A 15,535-nucleotide genomic window follows, 5' to 3' on the forward strand; every position below is an offset into this window, starting at 1 on the left:
TGTTATTTTGCTTGTGACGTGATGTGTCGCAGTCATATCAGAGTTTCGATTGGCCCAAACATGGCTGGCAGTAGAGACACAACTGCTCATTTTATAGGTTCCTATGAGTATATCCACAGTTTGTTTGTTTTTTGGTATTATAGAAGAATTTTATAATTTATAGCGAAATATTATTGTGAGACCCTTTATACTGAATGAACTGCTGGAACCCTGGATGGTGTTTTAGTGGCAATTCACATCACAAATAAATAACATAAGTGGAAATTACAAAATAGGTTTATTCATATAAACAGCTACAAAATTCTACTAAACAGGGAGTTTTCTTTTTTGTTGTTCAGGAGGAGGCAAAGTGTATTGTTACACTGTTTCACAAAAGTATTATCAAATGACATACAAACAAATAAGTTAATCTGTATTCTTCACAAAGCTCTTCTGAGTTTATAGAGCTCCCTCTGTCTGTAAGAGGAGGCACAGCTATCCTGAGATTCACAGGGTTGTTTTTTTTTTTTATTTGTTCAAACTTACATGACCTTCCAAGAATATAGTTTCTATGTGTATCCATCATTGTGTATTTATTTGTCCCACACCCTCCTACAAAGGGAAGTCCCAAATGGCTTCTTATTTACACGCTGCGGAGCTGTGAAGACTGAGACTAACGCTGCATAGATGAGTCATTCACACCACCAGAAACATGACTCTTTTCTTCTTTTCTTTTTTCATTTCAGGGCTCCCAAAGTGACAGAGTCTTTCCCCTCGCCGGAGTATGGGAGAGAGGAACGTTTCGTGTTGGCATAGGAGGCGTACAGGGGGGCAGAGGAGGTTGAGGAAGAGGAAAAGCGGGGCAGGGTGGACGTAGAGGAAGGGAAGCCTGGGGCCGGCCTCTCGGGAGGGTAACAGGCCGGAGAGGAAGACCTGCCCCTGCTTTGTAGGCTGCTGCTGCTATTCTGCAGAGGAGAGCTGGAGGTTTTTGGACCATGTGTGAGAGAAGATGTTGACGAGCTGGAGAGAGGTGAGGTCCTGATGTTGTAACCTAGGACGCCCGTACTCATGAGAAACTCCCTGGAGCCGTAGGCTGGCGGAGTTGGTCCCCGGGAGCCCAGAGGTCGAATGTTGTCCGGTGGTAAACTTCTCCTGCTTGGGATGTCATAGATCCCCATATCAGGGCTGAAGAGCGCCTGGGTCCTCACCTGGCGACGGAGCATCCTCTCCCGCTCCTCCAGCTCCCGTCTCTCATGAATAGAAGCCATGATGGCTTTTGAAAAGTTATCATAGCGCGCAGCAGCAGACAGCGGAGGTGTCATGTCTGGAGGAATGAGATCCCGAAGACTACCTCGAGGACTCTGAGAAGCAGCATCTCGCATCGCCAAACCCAAAGGTGGGACATCTCGCGACATTACGCTTTGGGATGCAAGGTCTCTTGGCAACAGCCCTTGGAAAGCAGGAGAAGGGACTCTTTGAATAAAACCTTGGAAAGAAGGCGAGGCATCCCTGGAGGTTAGACCCTGCAAAGAAGGTGAGGGATCTCGAGGCTGAGGAGACTGTCTGCTGATGCCCATAAACACGGGACTGTATGTGCGAGGATGCGACCGCTGCAGGTTCCCGTCTGTGCCCAGGGTCATAAAGTGATGGGGGTAGCTGACTGGAGGGGCCCCTCTCTGAGCCATGGCCTGAGGGTCTGTAGGAATGACATTATCATAGGAGATGCTGCTGCTGCTGGTGTTGTGGTTGGCCAGCAGGCTGGAAGAGGACAGGATGCCAGGCCGGGGACTGGATTCCAAATTGTCAGCATGCATGGCTGGCAGCTGGGATTTGCTGCCACTGCGACTGGTGTGTTTCAGGGTGAGAGAACGGGAGTTCAGCGGCAGAGAGTTGAGCTGCAGCGAGCTGGAGACAGCGCTGGTCTGGAGGGAAGGCTGGACAGGCAGGCTGGCCTGTTGGCTGCATCTCACAGGGCTTCCTTTAGACTCAGAGTGGAGGTCAGGACCTTTGTTGCTCCCTTGCTGATCTGACGTCTTCAGCAACTTAAGCACAACAATACAAAACAGACAGCAGAGTCTTTCAGACACAAATCAAAACCAAAACTTATATACTGAGGAATAAACTCTGAAAGTCACCTGTTCTGGAGGAACAGGCGATGATCCTCTGGATATAGCCTCAAGGACAGGTCGTAGCTGTGGCACGGTGGGAATAGATGCAGGAAGGACGGTTTTATTATGATGCCCCGGATCTAAAAAAGAAGTCAGCTTCAGATTAATGGCATGCAACAGCAAACGTATGGAATAAAACCGCCAATGCATCTGAGCAAAGATGGCTTAAAGGAGTTCTTGGTTTTTCATCATCAACAAATCCCATGGAAAAAAATAAAAAACAAACCAACAGTGCATTAGTTTGTCTCTAAATACTTTCCATAATCTCTCTAAAGCACACACGCCAAAAGCCCTCTGATAGATAATATAGATGTAAACCTATGAAAAGTGGGTCACAAGTTTCCATTTTACCGATTTCGAAAACCAAAAGTACTTCCAATAACAGAAGATGTATCTTTTTAAAAAAGACTTGATAAAAAAAAAACCTTTTAAGATGTAATTATTGCACATTTGGTGCAGTAATCATTGCAGTTTGCACAGGAAGAAGAGTATGAGCCCACAATCCAACAGTACATGTTTATTTATCAAATTATAATTAAGTCCTCAAAGTGTCCCTCTTTTCTCTTACTTAATTAAAAAAAATGTTACAAAAAATGTGGCCGCTTCACTTTACAGATGCATGCTTATCACAGGATATAAGCATATGTGTCATTTTAAATTACCATCCATGGCAGCTACTTGGCTCTTCAACAGACCGTGGTCTGGTTTCGGAGGCAGCGGCGGTGGAGTTTTCGGTTGTTTGATGTCTGACAGCTTGACAGCTCCGGTTGAGGTTTGCTGGCAGAAGAAAAAAAAAGCCAGAGACATGAGAGATATAGCTCATACATCATATATCACTTGATAAGTGTGTGAAAATATTAAGCTCTTCGTGCTTACCTTATTCTGGAGACTCTGTATCCCGTTGCCTCTGACTTTCACTGGCATCTGCCTTTCAATTTCTGGCCTCAAAAACGGAGGCTGAATGTGGATGACTGCTTTCCTACAGGGCCTTGCTGTGTACCTGGTGTCCCAGGACAAAGACAGACAGCAAAACAAAGTTAGTTTAAAGGTTTAAATTAAGCAGAAGATGTAGGAGGAGAACGTTTCTTACTTTGGAGAAATGGGACTGCAAACTAGATGCTCCAAGTTGTTACAGCAGCCACGTGTAAAAGGGTTTACTCCTCCCTGAAACTTTCCAGTTACCTGTGAAAATATGAGGAAGTATATTAGAGTTTTTACGTGTATACATACAGTACTGTGCAAAAGTCATACATTTTGCTATGAAAATGGGAAATAGCTGCAGTGATTTATTGAAATGTGCAAACCTACATGGAAGCACAGTCTTCAGTAATAGTTCCCCAGGACTCTGAAGGACATCAAAGCTTTTGTTCTGCTCTCTGTCAACATGATCCCGCACTGCTTCAGTAATGTTGAGGTCCACTGAAGAGGCCGATCCATAACTGATAGCGTTCAGTTGTGTGCTTTTATATCAAGCTATACTTTTATAGTAATAGCAGTGTGTTTTTGTCATGCTGAACAGTAAAGATTATTCCCAACACCAGCAACTGAAATACAGCCCAAACAGTGACAGAGCCTCCACCGTGTTTTGCAGACAGCTGTAGACACTCAGTCTTGTTCCTCTCTCCTGACCTCCACACATATTGACAATTTAAACAACTTCTCATGTGGATTCATCACTCCATCAGCCACTGATTTCTAGTCTAGTTCTTGTGTAATTTGGCATACCTCAGCCTTTTCACCTTGTTTCTCTTCCTTAAGAATGGCTTCTTGAAAGCCAGCCTTGCACTGAGACCATTTCTGATGAGGCTTCAGTGAACAGCAAATGGATCAGCTGAAGGGTCAGATGCATCTCTCAGGTCCTGTGTCAGTGCTTTGCTATATTTTCACCTATTTCATACGGACCTGACTTTATGATACTTAATACTCCATCTGCTGTAAGTAGTTTTTAGACTTGCCTCTTCTGTACTTCTATACTATTTTATGCTTGTCAAACTGTGTTATCTTTGGCATTTTTCATAGACTCGGCTAAAGAAATGGGAACAAATGATGTGCATTTGCCACAAGCTGCTAGTAACAAAGCACAGATACAGTTTAAAACTGATTCTTTGCCAAGTTGTCTGTCTTATGTAGATAGTTAGGTGCTTTTTTACACTTGGACAATTTATAGGTCATTGTTCAGTGGCTTAACAATATTTTTTAAAAGAAACATTCCTCTGGAAATAGTCAGTTAAAAGCCCTGGACTGAAAATAATTGAAGACAATCAGCCCTTGTCCAAAGGGAAAGTTTGAAAGACCCTCAGAAAACATGGAGAACTATTGCTTCAAGACAACTTTAAAAATTAAAATTCTGGCTCCTTGGAAGTAAATGACTTTTGCACAGAATTGTACAATACAACATCATTAAGTCCTTCAGTTTCATTCATATGCTTCTATGTTCCCAACAGTAATGTACATGTATGGAAAAAACTGACTTGTTCATTGGTGGTTCGTCCTCTGGATACCAGATACAAGTGGAATCCAGTGAGACCGAGGACAGGGATCAGAAACAGCCCCGATATACTGATCACTACCAAACTGGGAAAAGCAATGATAAGGAAAACTACTTCTAGTTAGAATCAGTTAGACAAAATAGTCAAAATATGCAAGCAAAGATAGCTGCACACATATATTGAGTGTGCATAAGGATACGTGACAGTGCAGTGCAGCTTCCATAATTCATCCATGTGGTGCAGCACGTATATGAGGCCAAAAGTGAAGACACCAATCATGTGAAAAGTCAGTGACAAGAGAAACAGAAAGAAGTAGCGGTAGTTTCGCCTCCCGATGCAGTTGTTCACCCAGGGACAGTGATGATCAAAGTCCTGAAAGATTGAGAAAGGGGGAAAAATACTAAAAATCAGTTTTTCGCTGGTATGGTGTAGAACAGTTTGTATGTATGTAGCATGAAACAGTATCCCGTACTGCAGCATTTATGGCTTAAGCTAATTTGCGATGCTGATTCAAAACAGGGCCTTTAAAATGCAAAAAGCACACAAGTACACCGAAAATTCTATAAAACACGAGCTACACAACAGAAATATAAAGACACAAAGCTCACAGCACAATAAAAACACAGAAAATGAGAGAAAAAATAAAAAAGGCAGCTATAGAACAGTAATACCTGCTGTGCTTTGTAAACACATACTTTTCAGTAGATGCTGTCTGAGCCCGTTTTTCAAATTGTATTTCTACTGAGTCCACAAAGGATCTGAGGAAAGGATTAACCTGATTAATGAGATCTCTCCCTCTCTCTCTCCAACACCCTCTGGCCATCATTCACCCTGCAGAAATCCCCCTTATTGACTTTCCTCCCGACACACTGCTACACTCACTCAGAAGCAACAACTCATTTTCCCTCTTGATCTGTCCCTCCGTGCCTTCCACACCCTTATCACACAATTCCTCCATTTCAATTTCCCACCGCATTTGTTTTTGTGTTTTTTGGTTTTTTACCCTCTCAATCATCTAGTTTTTCTTCCGCTCACCTCCACACAGTGATCACAGATGCTGCAGTGGGAGCAGCGTGGAGGTCTGTAGAAATGGCAGGACGCGCACCACTTCATCCGCACCTGGACGCCCTTCACGTTCACGTTCTTGTACAGCGGAGCGCGGAACTCATCATCCTTGTCTTCATCCTCGCTGGCTGGGAAACAAGATGTGAAGTTGCTAAAATAAAACTCCCAAATAAACTAGTGATCTAGTCTGCTGTAAACATAATAAACATGACCCCTTCGCTTTGATTACTAACCCACTGGGAGCACGCCGGCATCCATAAAGGTTGCCATGGTAAAGTTGGCCAGCACGAAAAGGAAAAGGACGGCACAGCATGGCGGCACCGCAGGGCAGATGGTCAGAGCCAGCCACGGGCACCTGAACACAAACACACACATGAGAATATTCATAAACACAATTTCCTGCAGTTGCACTTATGCAAATCCAAATTCCAGCTGTAATAACTGGATGGGTGTTTTTGAGCCCTGCAAGCATGCAACACTTAGAGGTTAATTTTAACGCAGCTATCAAAATTTAAAAAAAAAGAAAACGATTGTAAGGGATCATCTTCATCCCATTTATTGTGATGAGAGCTGTGGATTCCAAAAGTAATTGTTTACAGTGACAGATAAGCATGTATTAGCGTGTGCTCAGCAGTGCCCACAACAGGAGATTAAACGATGGAGGTCTCTCCTTGCACAGAATCCTTCTGCACCTTGTGCCTCGTTACACAGCAGGGTTTGAACGATAGATAACTTTCATTACCGAATAATCTGTCGATGACTTTTGAATCGTTTACTCTTTAAAAAGTCAGAAAATAGAACGACAGCCACCGCGACATCCCTGATCCCAGCACAATGATGTGAAAGTTAGTGTCTATGTGATGAGGCAAAACAAAAAAAGCTGCAGATAATTACCCTACTAACTCATTAAATGTTCAGCCCTCTAACAACAGCCTGCACACTGCTACTAGACAGAGAACTACAATAAAGGGTGGCTCATATGGATATAACTATTAATATTATAACTATAATAAGCAATTAAATGGACAGAAAAAATGTCAAAAGAAGATTTGGCGGATTTAACGTTAAGTTGGATTTTGATCTGTTTAATTGCATAAAATGTTGCAAACTATGAGCGCTACTAACTAATTAAAACCGTTGTGAATGATTCTACTCTACTGCATGAGATTAGAGTGAGAGAGAGACTAATATCCACTGGATTATGTTAGCAGTGTTTGATTGAACATCAGTTGATTGGACTATCTACTCTATGAGTCTTTTGCTTATGGATTTATCAGTATGGGTTCAGATCAATAATAAAATACTATAACATGATGTATCTTTTAGGACTGAAAGGGAAAACGTGTCAAAACAGGTTACGTGATTTATTTATTTATTTCGAACATGACTTCATGGAACATAGTTGATTAAAAACGAAGTCTGATTTAAAGTGAAAACGCCACAAAATTAAGAGTCCTCCAATCCCCAAACCCCCCTCTCAAACCTACCCACCAAACCCACACCCAGGCTGGTTTTAGGGCAGGGGTGGGGGAGGGGTCTCGCCCCGCAGGAGGAATGCCTGCTGATGCCATGCCAGCTGCAAACACAGTAATCCCTGGATTATGAACTCTGGATTACAGACAATTTCTGTCAGTCCAGTTCATTGTGGATTCCTCACATCAGATGCTTAACACACAGAATACGCAGTCAAAGCGACCATATATCACACAACATGATACTATATATTCTATAACATGGCATAAAGCCACTACATTTATTGTTGTGAGGGAACTTCTCACAAAACTTGCAATCCTTGTTCAGCGCTTTCAGAGCAAAACACGTCTTTTGAGATATGAAAAAATGCCGCACAATGAAAAGATTTGAATCTTAAAATATAAAAATATGTGAGAAAAACATTAAGGAGCAGAATACGAGCCTCCAGCCCACATAGTTTTTTAGGGATTTGTGTCCAAGTTCTTCTCACATAGTGTGGTCATGTTTCACGTCCTTAAACTGTCATAGTTTATTGGTTACGTTAAGCAGAGTAACACTGCTCATTGTCATTTGCAGTTATCTCTTAAATTACAAGCACAAACCACGTTTTAACCGAAGAGAAGCTAGATATGGACCAGACTGTAATGTGGATGCATCCACCAATTGATCTGAGACCATCTGGACCGCAGGGAGGGACAGTTCATTACGCCGCAGGCCCTACCTAATGAAACAGTCTGGGCAGGGGCGCTATTAAATCACGCAGAACAGTAAGCTGCTCTGCAATCTGCACACTGCGCTCATCCCTGCAGTGGGTCAGAGGCACGGCAGACACCACTCAGTCGGTCAAGCTACAATTTCACTACTGCCAGTAGCCAGGGCTCCTTTTGTGAGCGCTGCAGTTACATAAATGACATCATAATCTGTCAGATTTCTAGAGACAATAGCCGTGCAGAAAATGCCGCTCGTGAATACATTCTCCACACGCAGTGTGAATGCATTTTTGCACCTTTAGCTTGGTGTTTTGAATTTCAGTGAAAAACTTAAAATAGCAATTTATCAATAAAATGTCAGATTAATGGGATCAGTACACTCAAAGGTTTTGGTAGTGCAGCATAAACTTGGTCTAGTATGACCGTGAGAGGCTGAAGGTGATCAGCCAACTTTGAAAAGTCTTTACTGTGTAAGTTATTTAAGCGTTAAGCATATTATAACTGTCTTCGTTTGACTATTGTGAAATAGTCAACTGCTGCTAATAAGCAGATCACATGCAAGATCTTGAGAAATTTAAAACCAGGATTTTTGGAGTTAGGGGCCCATTTAAGCAACTGTAGCTTTTTTAAATGTCAGTATTTGTCAATGCAAAAATGCTTGCATCCTAGCAGACTGGAACACAGCACAAGGGGGATTTCTGCTGCTCTTTCTCATTTCTGCTCTTTGTTGGTGGTCTGGCAGTGTTCAACAATGCACCACACCTTAAACACTGACCCAAACAAAAGTTCACGGTCAGAGGAACAAAAGCAGGAAACCGGTTAACTGGTGAATTTTATCAGGCAAAGGAAGACAAAGGAGCCGCCACGGATATAAAGGTCGTCCTCTGACACTCCCAAAGCCCGACTGGAAACAGAAATGAATGTATGCATGCTGGTACTGCTAATGCTCATAGAGAGCTGCTGACGCTGATAATTGCATGAATATTAGCAGATGAAAGGAGATGTGGCTGCAGGGTAACTGCGATTTCTGGAGAGGAATTTTCATGTCACCTTGCTCTGGTTTAAAAGCTAAAAACACTTTAAAAACATGAACAATGATACTGTGAATGTGCACGTGAGCACACACAAAGGACATAACTTCAAGGGTGCAAGGCCGTCCTGGCTGGTATTCTCTAACTACTGTGTGTTTCCATGATTCACAGGAACCAAAACGATGATGTTATGGCAGATGACAACGATGTCCCTTTGATTCAGTGTTACAGGGGACGGGCTGAACAGAGTGCAGCACCTGTCCATCTCTGCTTTTCGAGGAAAAAATATATGATAAACAAGCTATTTAACCGGCAGTCCACAAAACTCAGTGTCTGCTGTTTATTCCTCAAACAAGATGTTTCTGCTTAAGGCAGTTGTGAGTGACCTTTAAGTCTGCTTTAGCTGCATGCAGTATGTACGACTGCACAGCTAGAAGAGCATTTTAGACACTTACATTAAATTGCACAAATAATAACAAAATGTTATACTGTTGGTCGGTAAGACAGACATATTGTTTTGTTGTTTATCTAAAGATTGGGATACAGTCTGTGGGATTCAGAGGTCCTGTGGTCAGAATATGTCGATCTCTGTTCTGCAGAAATGTGATAATTAATTAAAAGTGTATGTTATAAGGTCGCTTCAGCTGACTTGCACTCACTTTCAATCACTTGCAGTGTCCTAGTTTTGCTGGTTTGGCATTGCAGTCCCAATTAAGCAGTCTCTTTTCAATCTATCATGTCAGGAGTTCATCGACTTCTTTTTTCTCTCATAGGATATAGATGGTCTGCAGGGATGCTCAAGAGTTTCTGGCCTATGAGCTCTATGTCTCTATACGTCTCAGGCCTGAAGAGTTTTCCCCGTTTGCAACATCTCTGTATTCTAACATTTAAAAACTTCTGAATAAAGGAAATCATTCCACATTAAAACACTCCATAATAAGAATGCAATACAGAGACAATGATCAGCCCCAGCATCAAAAAACACTGAGCATTGCAGTTGATTTTACTTTGATATGCAGCACCCACTTAAACACTGTTGCACCCCACCCACCAATGGGAATGATGCTCCAACAGCACCAACCTCACACAGCTGTACAATGTGACCATAGACTGTATATAAAAGAAGGACATGGCTTCCGTGTGTGAGAGGTGAAGCCAATGCATTTCCCACATCCCATGATGCACTGAATGTTTCTTCTTCACTCAGCTCTTTTCACTGTGTGTGTGTTAATAAAAAACTTTGCATTTAATCATTAGTTATTATTAATCTCTGACTCTCTTCCACAGTGTGTCTTTTGTCCTGTTTTCCTCCCCTCACCCCCAGATGGGAGAGTTGAGGCTGAAATTTATGGTTTTCGGGGGGGTTTTATGGTTAACTCAGTCTTTTCCCGTGTTGTAGTTGTGTGTCTTATTTTGAAAGAAATATTTACGCGTTACCATAGCGACCAGAGAGCATTAAGGGGCAGAGAGGAGGATGTTACTCTCAATGTTGTTGGCGCATTTCAGGAGGACGCTGCTAATAAAGTTACACAATTACACAGTGAATTTGCATTTACTATTATATTTACAAAATACCACAGTGTTTGTCTAGGTCGTATCATTTTATTTAGTTCTATTTATCCGCGACACCTTAATCACCAGTCCGTGAAAATTTTGTCGGACATTAAACCACTCCACGGTGCAAAAAAGGTTGGGGACCGCTGCTTTAAAGAGGGCCTAACTTGTGGGTGACATGGTGCCACTGTATGCCCCTTGTTTTTTAAGTTAGATCTGAGCTAACACACCAAGGCCAAAATGCTCGGCTTGAGGCTTAAAAGCTGGACTTCACAAACCAGTGGGTGGCCTAATGGCAGCTGTGTCTATGTATGTGTATAGACAAATCTCAAAAATTACTCAAGAGCAGAGCCCAGTCTCCTCAACCTCCAACAATCCCAAATCCAATCCAACTGACCATCCACAAGGTGTACCAAAACAAACCAGAGACTCCACTCCTCAACACACATGACCCAAAGGTTCAGCTGTCAATGTTCTGGTGCCAGCACCACAGGATACCCCTAAAGGTCACTTATTCATGCCCTAAATAATTAGATCTCCTTCAGAAGTACAGGAAGAACTGAAAATATTAGGCAGATGGTTTTAATGTTGTGGCTGATCCACCCACACGGATTTCTACAGCTACATCTCTGCAGATTAACCAGATTAAAGGTGCATAGTTTTAAACAGGAGAGCAAGAATTTAATTTTCACATTCTTCTAAAGCAGGAATATTTAAAACATTTCAGTCACATACACAGGAAAAATATTGCAGGAAACTATCAAAGAAAAAGGAATTGCAAAACTATCCCTTCGCATTTACAGTAAACATTTTCACTTATTCGGACTCTTATCTCCAAATAACCTATTGTGAACTCAAAGATTGCAGACTTGGTTTTCCCAGATGGGGGATGACATGACATCAACCAGAGGAATCTAATCCCATACCCCCAATCTGGTGTCAGATTCCAGTGGAAACAGTGCACAGCCTGAGAATAGAGAGAAAAACTAGGGCAGATATGGCTACAGAGATTGAGGGGTCAGAAGGCTGACATATAGCCTATGATGTGGGAGCCTGCAGAAAGTCAATGATGAATATGGAAAAGCTTTATTATTTAGTGCATTAGTATTACTTTGTAGTTCTCTGTGTAGCTTTGAAATGTTTGGACAAATTACACAAATTTATAGTCATCGTTTAAATTGGATTCTCAGGGTATTATAGAATATTATATTCAAATTTGGCTTGGGTGGAGTCTTTTCAGTCTTGGACATAACCTCAATTTCCTCACAAATAGGTCAAAGCCAGTATGACTGAAACATCATCTCTAACATCTCTATTGCATATTTAAAACTATATTTTCTTTAGTTTGTCACATATTGCGAGAAACCTTGCAGTGAATTTCCAGGGCTTTTGCAAGAGGGGTAGCCTCTTTTGATTTCCTTTAGCTAAATTTATGACACATATGGGTCACGGTGACACACTGAGACATGCTGATTGTGGGTGGCTTATCCCGTAAAGTAACTGTGCTCACACTTGGGTCCTTAGGGTGCACCGGGCAGGCGCCCAGACCCAAGTCCAAACTGCCAGCTAACCAGGTCAGATGTTAGCAGCCCCGGCGGGTCTGCCAGCAGAGTGAAGACAGTGCAAAGGAGAGGAAATTTTGCTCTTTTTTTAACAGCTTCTTGGATTTTCAAAATAAAATGTTAATTTAAAAACGGGAGAATAAAAGTGGAGTAAATTGCATTCAGTTTAATCATCTTTAGCTGTGCCAGAGAGGACACTGGGGGTATGTGTGATATTTTTCTAACGCTTAAACAGATCTATTTGATATTTAGTAGCTGTGGATGACAGGTGTCTGAATGCATGGCTCAGCTGAATGATCCGTGCAGTAAAACACCAGTTTCCCGTGACTCTTTCGTACTTACGTGAAGACGAAGAACAGGGAGGAAGAGCCGACCAGGAGGCAGGCGGCCGTGCACACCGGGATGAAGGCGCTGGGTTTCAGCGAGTCGGCGCCGCTGGCGGGCATCCTGTCCTCTCCACGCTCATCAGTGTCTCATACCGACGAAACGCACGGCGAATACACCGCAAAAGTCCCTGCTGGTTTGTTTGCAAAGCCCTTCATAAATCGCAAAACGCCGAGAAACGACAATCATAGTTAAGGGGTGAGGAAGAAGAAAAAAAGCCCGAAAGCTCAAAAAAACAAAATACAAATAAAAGCCCGCAGAGCCGCTCCTCACTCCTGCGTCCCGGTTGGTCTGTCCCGGCCGCCAGCAGCGCACAGATGCCGCCTCTCGTCTGTCCCAAAGGTGGTGCTTTTACTCATCAATGACGTGAAGCACTACTACACTTGGCCGACTGAGACCCCCTGCTGTGATCTCATGAACTACTTCTTTTCCTCCAGTTCTCCCACCATTGTTGCACATGACCACTGCTGCTCATACCAGTGCTTAATAACACCACTGAAATAAGATCGGTGAAGGGTTTGCAGTGATGAAGTTAGTAAGTTATTTACTGGTGCGTGTAAGAAATTCGTTCATTTTCACTTAAAAAATTCACTAAAAAATTCTTTGCCTTGTCTTGAAGGCTTTTCAGGGGTGTTTCCACTAGGCAGGAGAGGGCGTGAGGGAGGGGGTCCCGGAAATCGCAATAATCAGAAATTAATTGTGCCCTGTGTCCTTTTACAGATTTATTACGTTAAAGTGGCAATCATTTTGTATTGATTTGTAAAGTGAAAAAAAACAGCATTTAGTCGTTATATCTACGATAAAAATTTGTTTAAAGGACCACATGCGCAAAAGTGTCATTCCACATAATGAGTATGTGTAGGGGCAATTTTCAAAATCGTGCACACTGTATTATTTTAGCTTTGTAACCAATTATCTTAGTTTCTTGCTGAGTAATTTGAGCTATAATAATGCAATTTATCAGCAGATTAATAAAAAAAATACATCTTTAAAAACTGGGGGGAGGGGCTGGTGCCACCTCTACCCCACCAGACACGCCCCTGCTGTGGTTTAACCAGGAAGACCAAGGGATTAGAAGATTTAAGGATGCACAACAGTTATATTTTCAAGATTTAGCAGGCAGAGGCAGAAACTTTGTAAAATTAAAAGGACAATGTTCCTTCTCTAATCGTTAAAAAAAATCATGGAGAAAATCACAAAGTCTAGCTACAGTACAAAAGATGATAATTAGGACACTTTTGTCATGATTTCCTACGCACCAAAGATTAGTGCCGATAAACTCTCAACTGCTGGCAGGAATTCGTTCGGTCAGAGCTCCATTCACATGTCTTTGAACAAGCTTTACTTGGATTGTTGGGAAATTATGCATTTGGTGCCCGGGGATGACTGAGTGTTTCTGTTCTTTGTCTCCATATGATGTCAATTATCAGAGGACTCACAGCTTTGGCTGCTGGCCCTTTAATCTCACTGTTTGTTCACTGAACTTTCAGATTTGGCTTTGGATTTACCTCTTTCTGTGTTTTACTCAGATGGCAGTTTCTATAATCTACCAGGGGAAGTTTCCTGGGAAGGCATGACATGAGAAACACACGTCCATCTCAGTGGGACTGCACAATGAAAGCTCCATGGGGTTGGGCCATTTCTCCCCTCCTCTATAAATGTCTAAAGCTAACAGCATCCTCCTCAGATTATATAAAGGTTGTGAAGCTCCCACACTGATCTAAAGGCTGACAAGTTGTTGCCTGATCTTGTGAAACAATGGAAGAGTTGATTGAAGCCATCATCAGAGCACTCATGTTTATTGCAGGGATCCTGGGAAACAACTGGCTGGCTATATGCTCCCTGCCCAGGCACAAATCCAGCATCCGCACAAACGAGGTCCTTTTCATCAATCTGGCCATCTCCAACCTCATCACCAACTACCTGGTGGACCTGCCTGACACCATGGCAGATTTTGCTGGGCGGTGGTTCCTGGGGAAGACCTACTGTGGAGTGTTTTGCTTCTGTGCTGGCCTCTCTGAAACCAGCAGCATCTTTACAACCTTCTTCATCAGTGTTTTCTGGCACCAGAAGCTGGTCGGCTCCCTGAAACGAGGCGGCGCACCGGTGCAGATGGACAGCCTGTGTCTCGTGGGCTGTCTGCTTGCTGGGAGCTGGACGGTGGCTGTGGTCTTCAGCGTCCCACACTTCTTCTTCTTCACACTGGAGGTGGCAAATGACAGCCACGAAGATTGCATAGAGATCTTCCCTAATCCAAATGCTAGGCAAATATATGAAGCAATTTATTTAACCCTGGCTAACGCTTTACCTATGGCTGGGATTGTATTCGCCAGTGCCCAGATTGTCATCACTCTGCTTCAAAACCACCAACGTATAAGGAGTCATAACTCTGATCAAACCAAGGAGATGGTTAAAGAGGAACGAAAGAGATTTGAGAGCAAACGCAACAAGGCATCGGTCAGCATCATCTCTGGTCCAACCACCTCAAAAGATCTCAGAGATTCTACATCTACAAACCACATTTATACAGGTGTGCCTGCTCCTTCCTCTCCAAACCGACAGCCATCGGGCCATAGTCTCCACAATGCTCCCCAGAACTGCAGCGTTGGAGCTCAGCCAAATCTCTCGAGGCCCTCTCAGATACCATCTAAACCCCATCCGAACTCAAGCACTCAGGTGAGAGCGGCCAAGAGCGTGGTGGCTGTAGCCAGCGTGGTGCTGGTATGCTGGCTGACTCATTTGCTTCTGCACATTACTAACAACATCCACACTTCATCAATAGTAGTGGAGGTGTCCAGCTACATCGCAGCCTCCTACACGTGCATCATTCCCTACATCTTCCTGCACGGAGTGAAAAAACTCACTTGCTCATCCAAAAGATAAAAAGACACCCAGCTCTTTCTCTTGAGCCTCAGTGTACTCTCTTTTTACTCAGCTGTCCAACACATTATATCAAACCGCTTCACTGTTTATTCATCTGCATTTATTTATACATTTTATTTCTCCTGCACTATAAAAGGCTAGACCCAAATCGGTCAGCACACCGTTTTACAAAGAGGACAGAGGAGTCAGAACTCAGACCTATTTTAAGCAAATTTTTCGAAGGCTTTGCAATGCCCA

At 42.9% G+C, this 15,535-nt stretch overlaps 2 protein-coding genes across 2 annotated transcripts; one reads left to right on the top strand and one right to left on the bottom strand.

Moving 5' to 3' along the window:
- Positions 1 to 252: 252 nt before the first annotated feature.
- Positions 253 to 13,035, bottom strand: zdhhc8a (zDHHC palmitoyltransferase 8a). The gene is made up of 10 exons (XM_085279631.1): positions 12,374 to 13,035; positions 5,935 to 6,056; positions 5,672 to 5,829; positions 4,836 to 5,008; positions 4,619 to 4,721; positions 3,238 to 3,329; positions 3,024 to 3,147; positions 2,810 to 2,924; positions 2,115 to 2,227; positions 253 to 2,021 (listed from the first exon to the last, which is right to left on the bottom strand). The coding sequence occupies exons 1-10, from the start codon at positions 12,475 to 12,477 to the stop codon at positions 717 to 719; spliced, it is 2,409 nt and encodes an 802-aa protein (XP_085135757.1). The 5' UTR covers positions 12,478 to 13,035; the 3' UTR covers positions 253 to 716.
- Positions 13,036 to 14,173: 1,138 nt separating this feature from the next.
- Positions 14,174 to 15,298, top strand: ora5 (olfactory receptor class A related 5). Its single transcript, XM_085281239.1, has one exon. It carries the CDS (start codon positions 14,174 to 14,176, stop codon positions 15,296 to 15,298), a length of 1,125 nt encoding a protein of 374 aa, XP_085137365.1.
- Positions 15,299 to 15,535: the final 237 nt, after the last annotated feature.

This window comes from Mchenga conophoros, linkage group LG7 (assembly GCF_057382185.1).
Source record: "Mchenga conophoros isolate Kocher_MC1m ecotype Shallow Benthic linkage group LG7, M_conophoros_male_GT1.1, whole genome shotgun sequence".
Classification (NCBI taxonomy): Eukaryota; Metazoa; Chordata; class Actinopteri; order Cichliformes; family Cichlidae; genus Mchenga; species Mchenga conophoros.

What these genes read in the sequence shown, in the direction of transcription:
- zdhhc8a (XM_085279631.1), bottom strand. Translation starts at nt 12,477, where the DNA reads ATGCCCGCCAGCGGCGCCGACTCGCTGAAACCCAGCGCCTTCATCCCG. An exon ending in TGCCGGCGTGCTCCCAGTGG is followed by an intron (nt 5,830 to 5,934) that starts GTTAGTAATCAA and finishes CTTGTTTCCCAG; the next exon opens with CCAGCGAGGATGAAGACAAG. An exon ending in TCTGTGATCACTGTGTGGAG is followed by an intron (nt 5,009 to 5,671) that starts GTGAGCGGAAGA and finishes TCAATCTTTCAG; the next exon opens with GACTTTGATCATCACTGTCC.
- ora5 (XM_085281239.1), top strand. Translation starts at nt 14,174, where the DNA reads ATGGAAGAGTTGATTGAAGCCATCATCAGAGCACTCATGTTTATTGCA.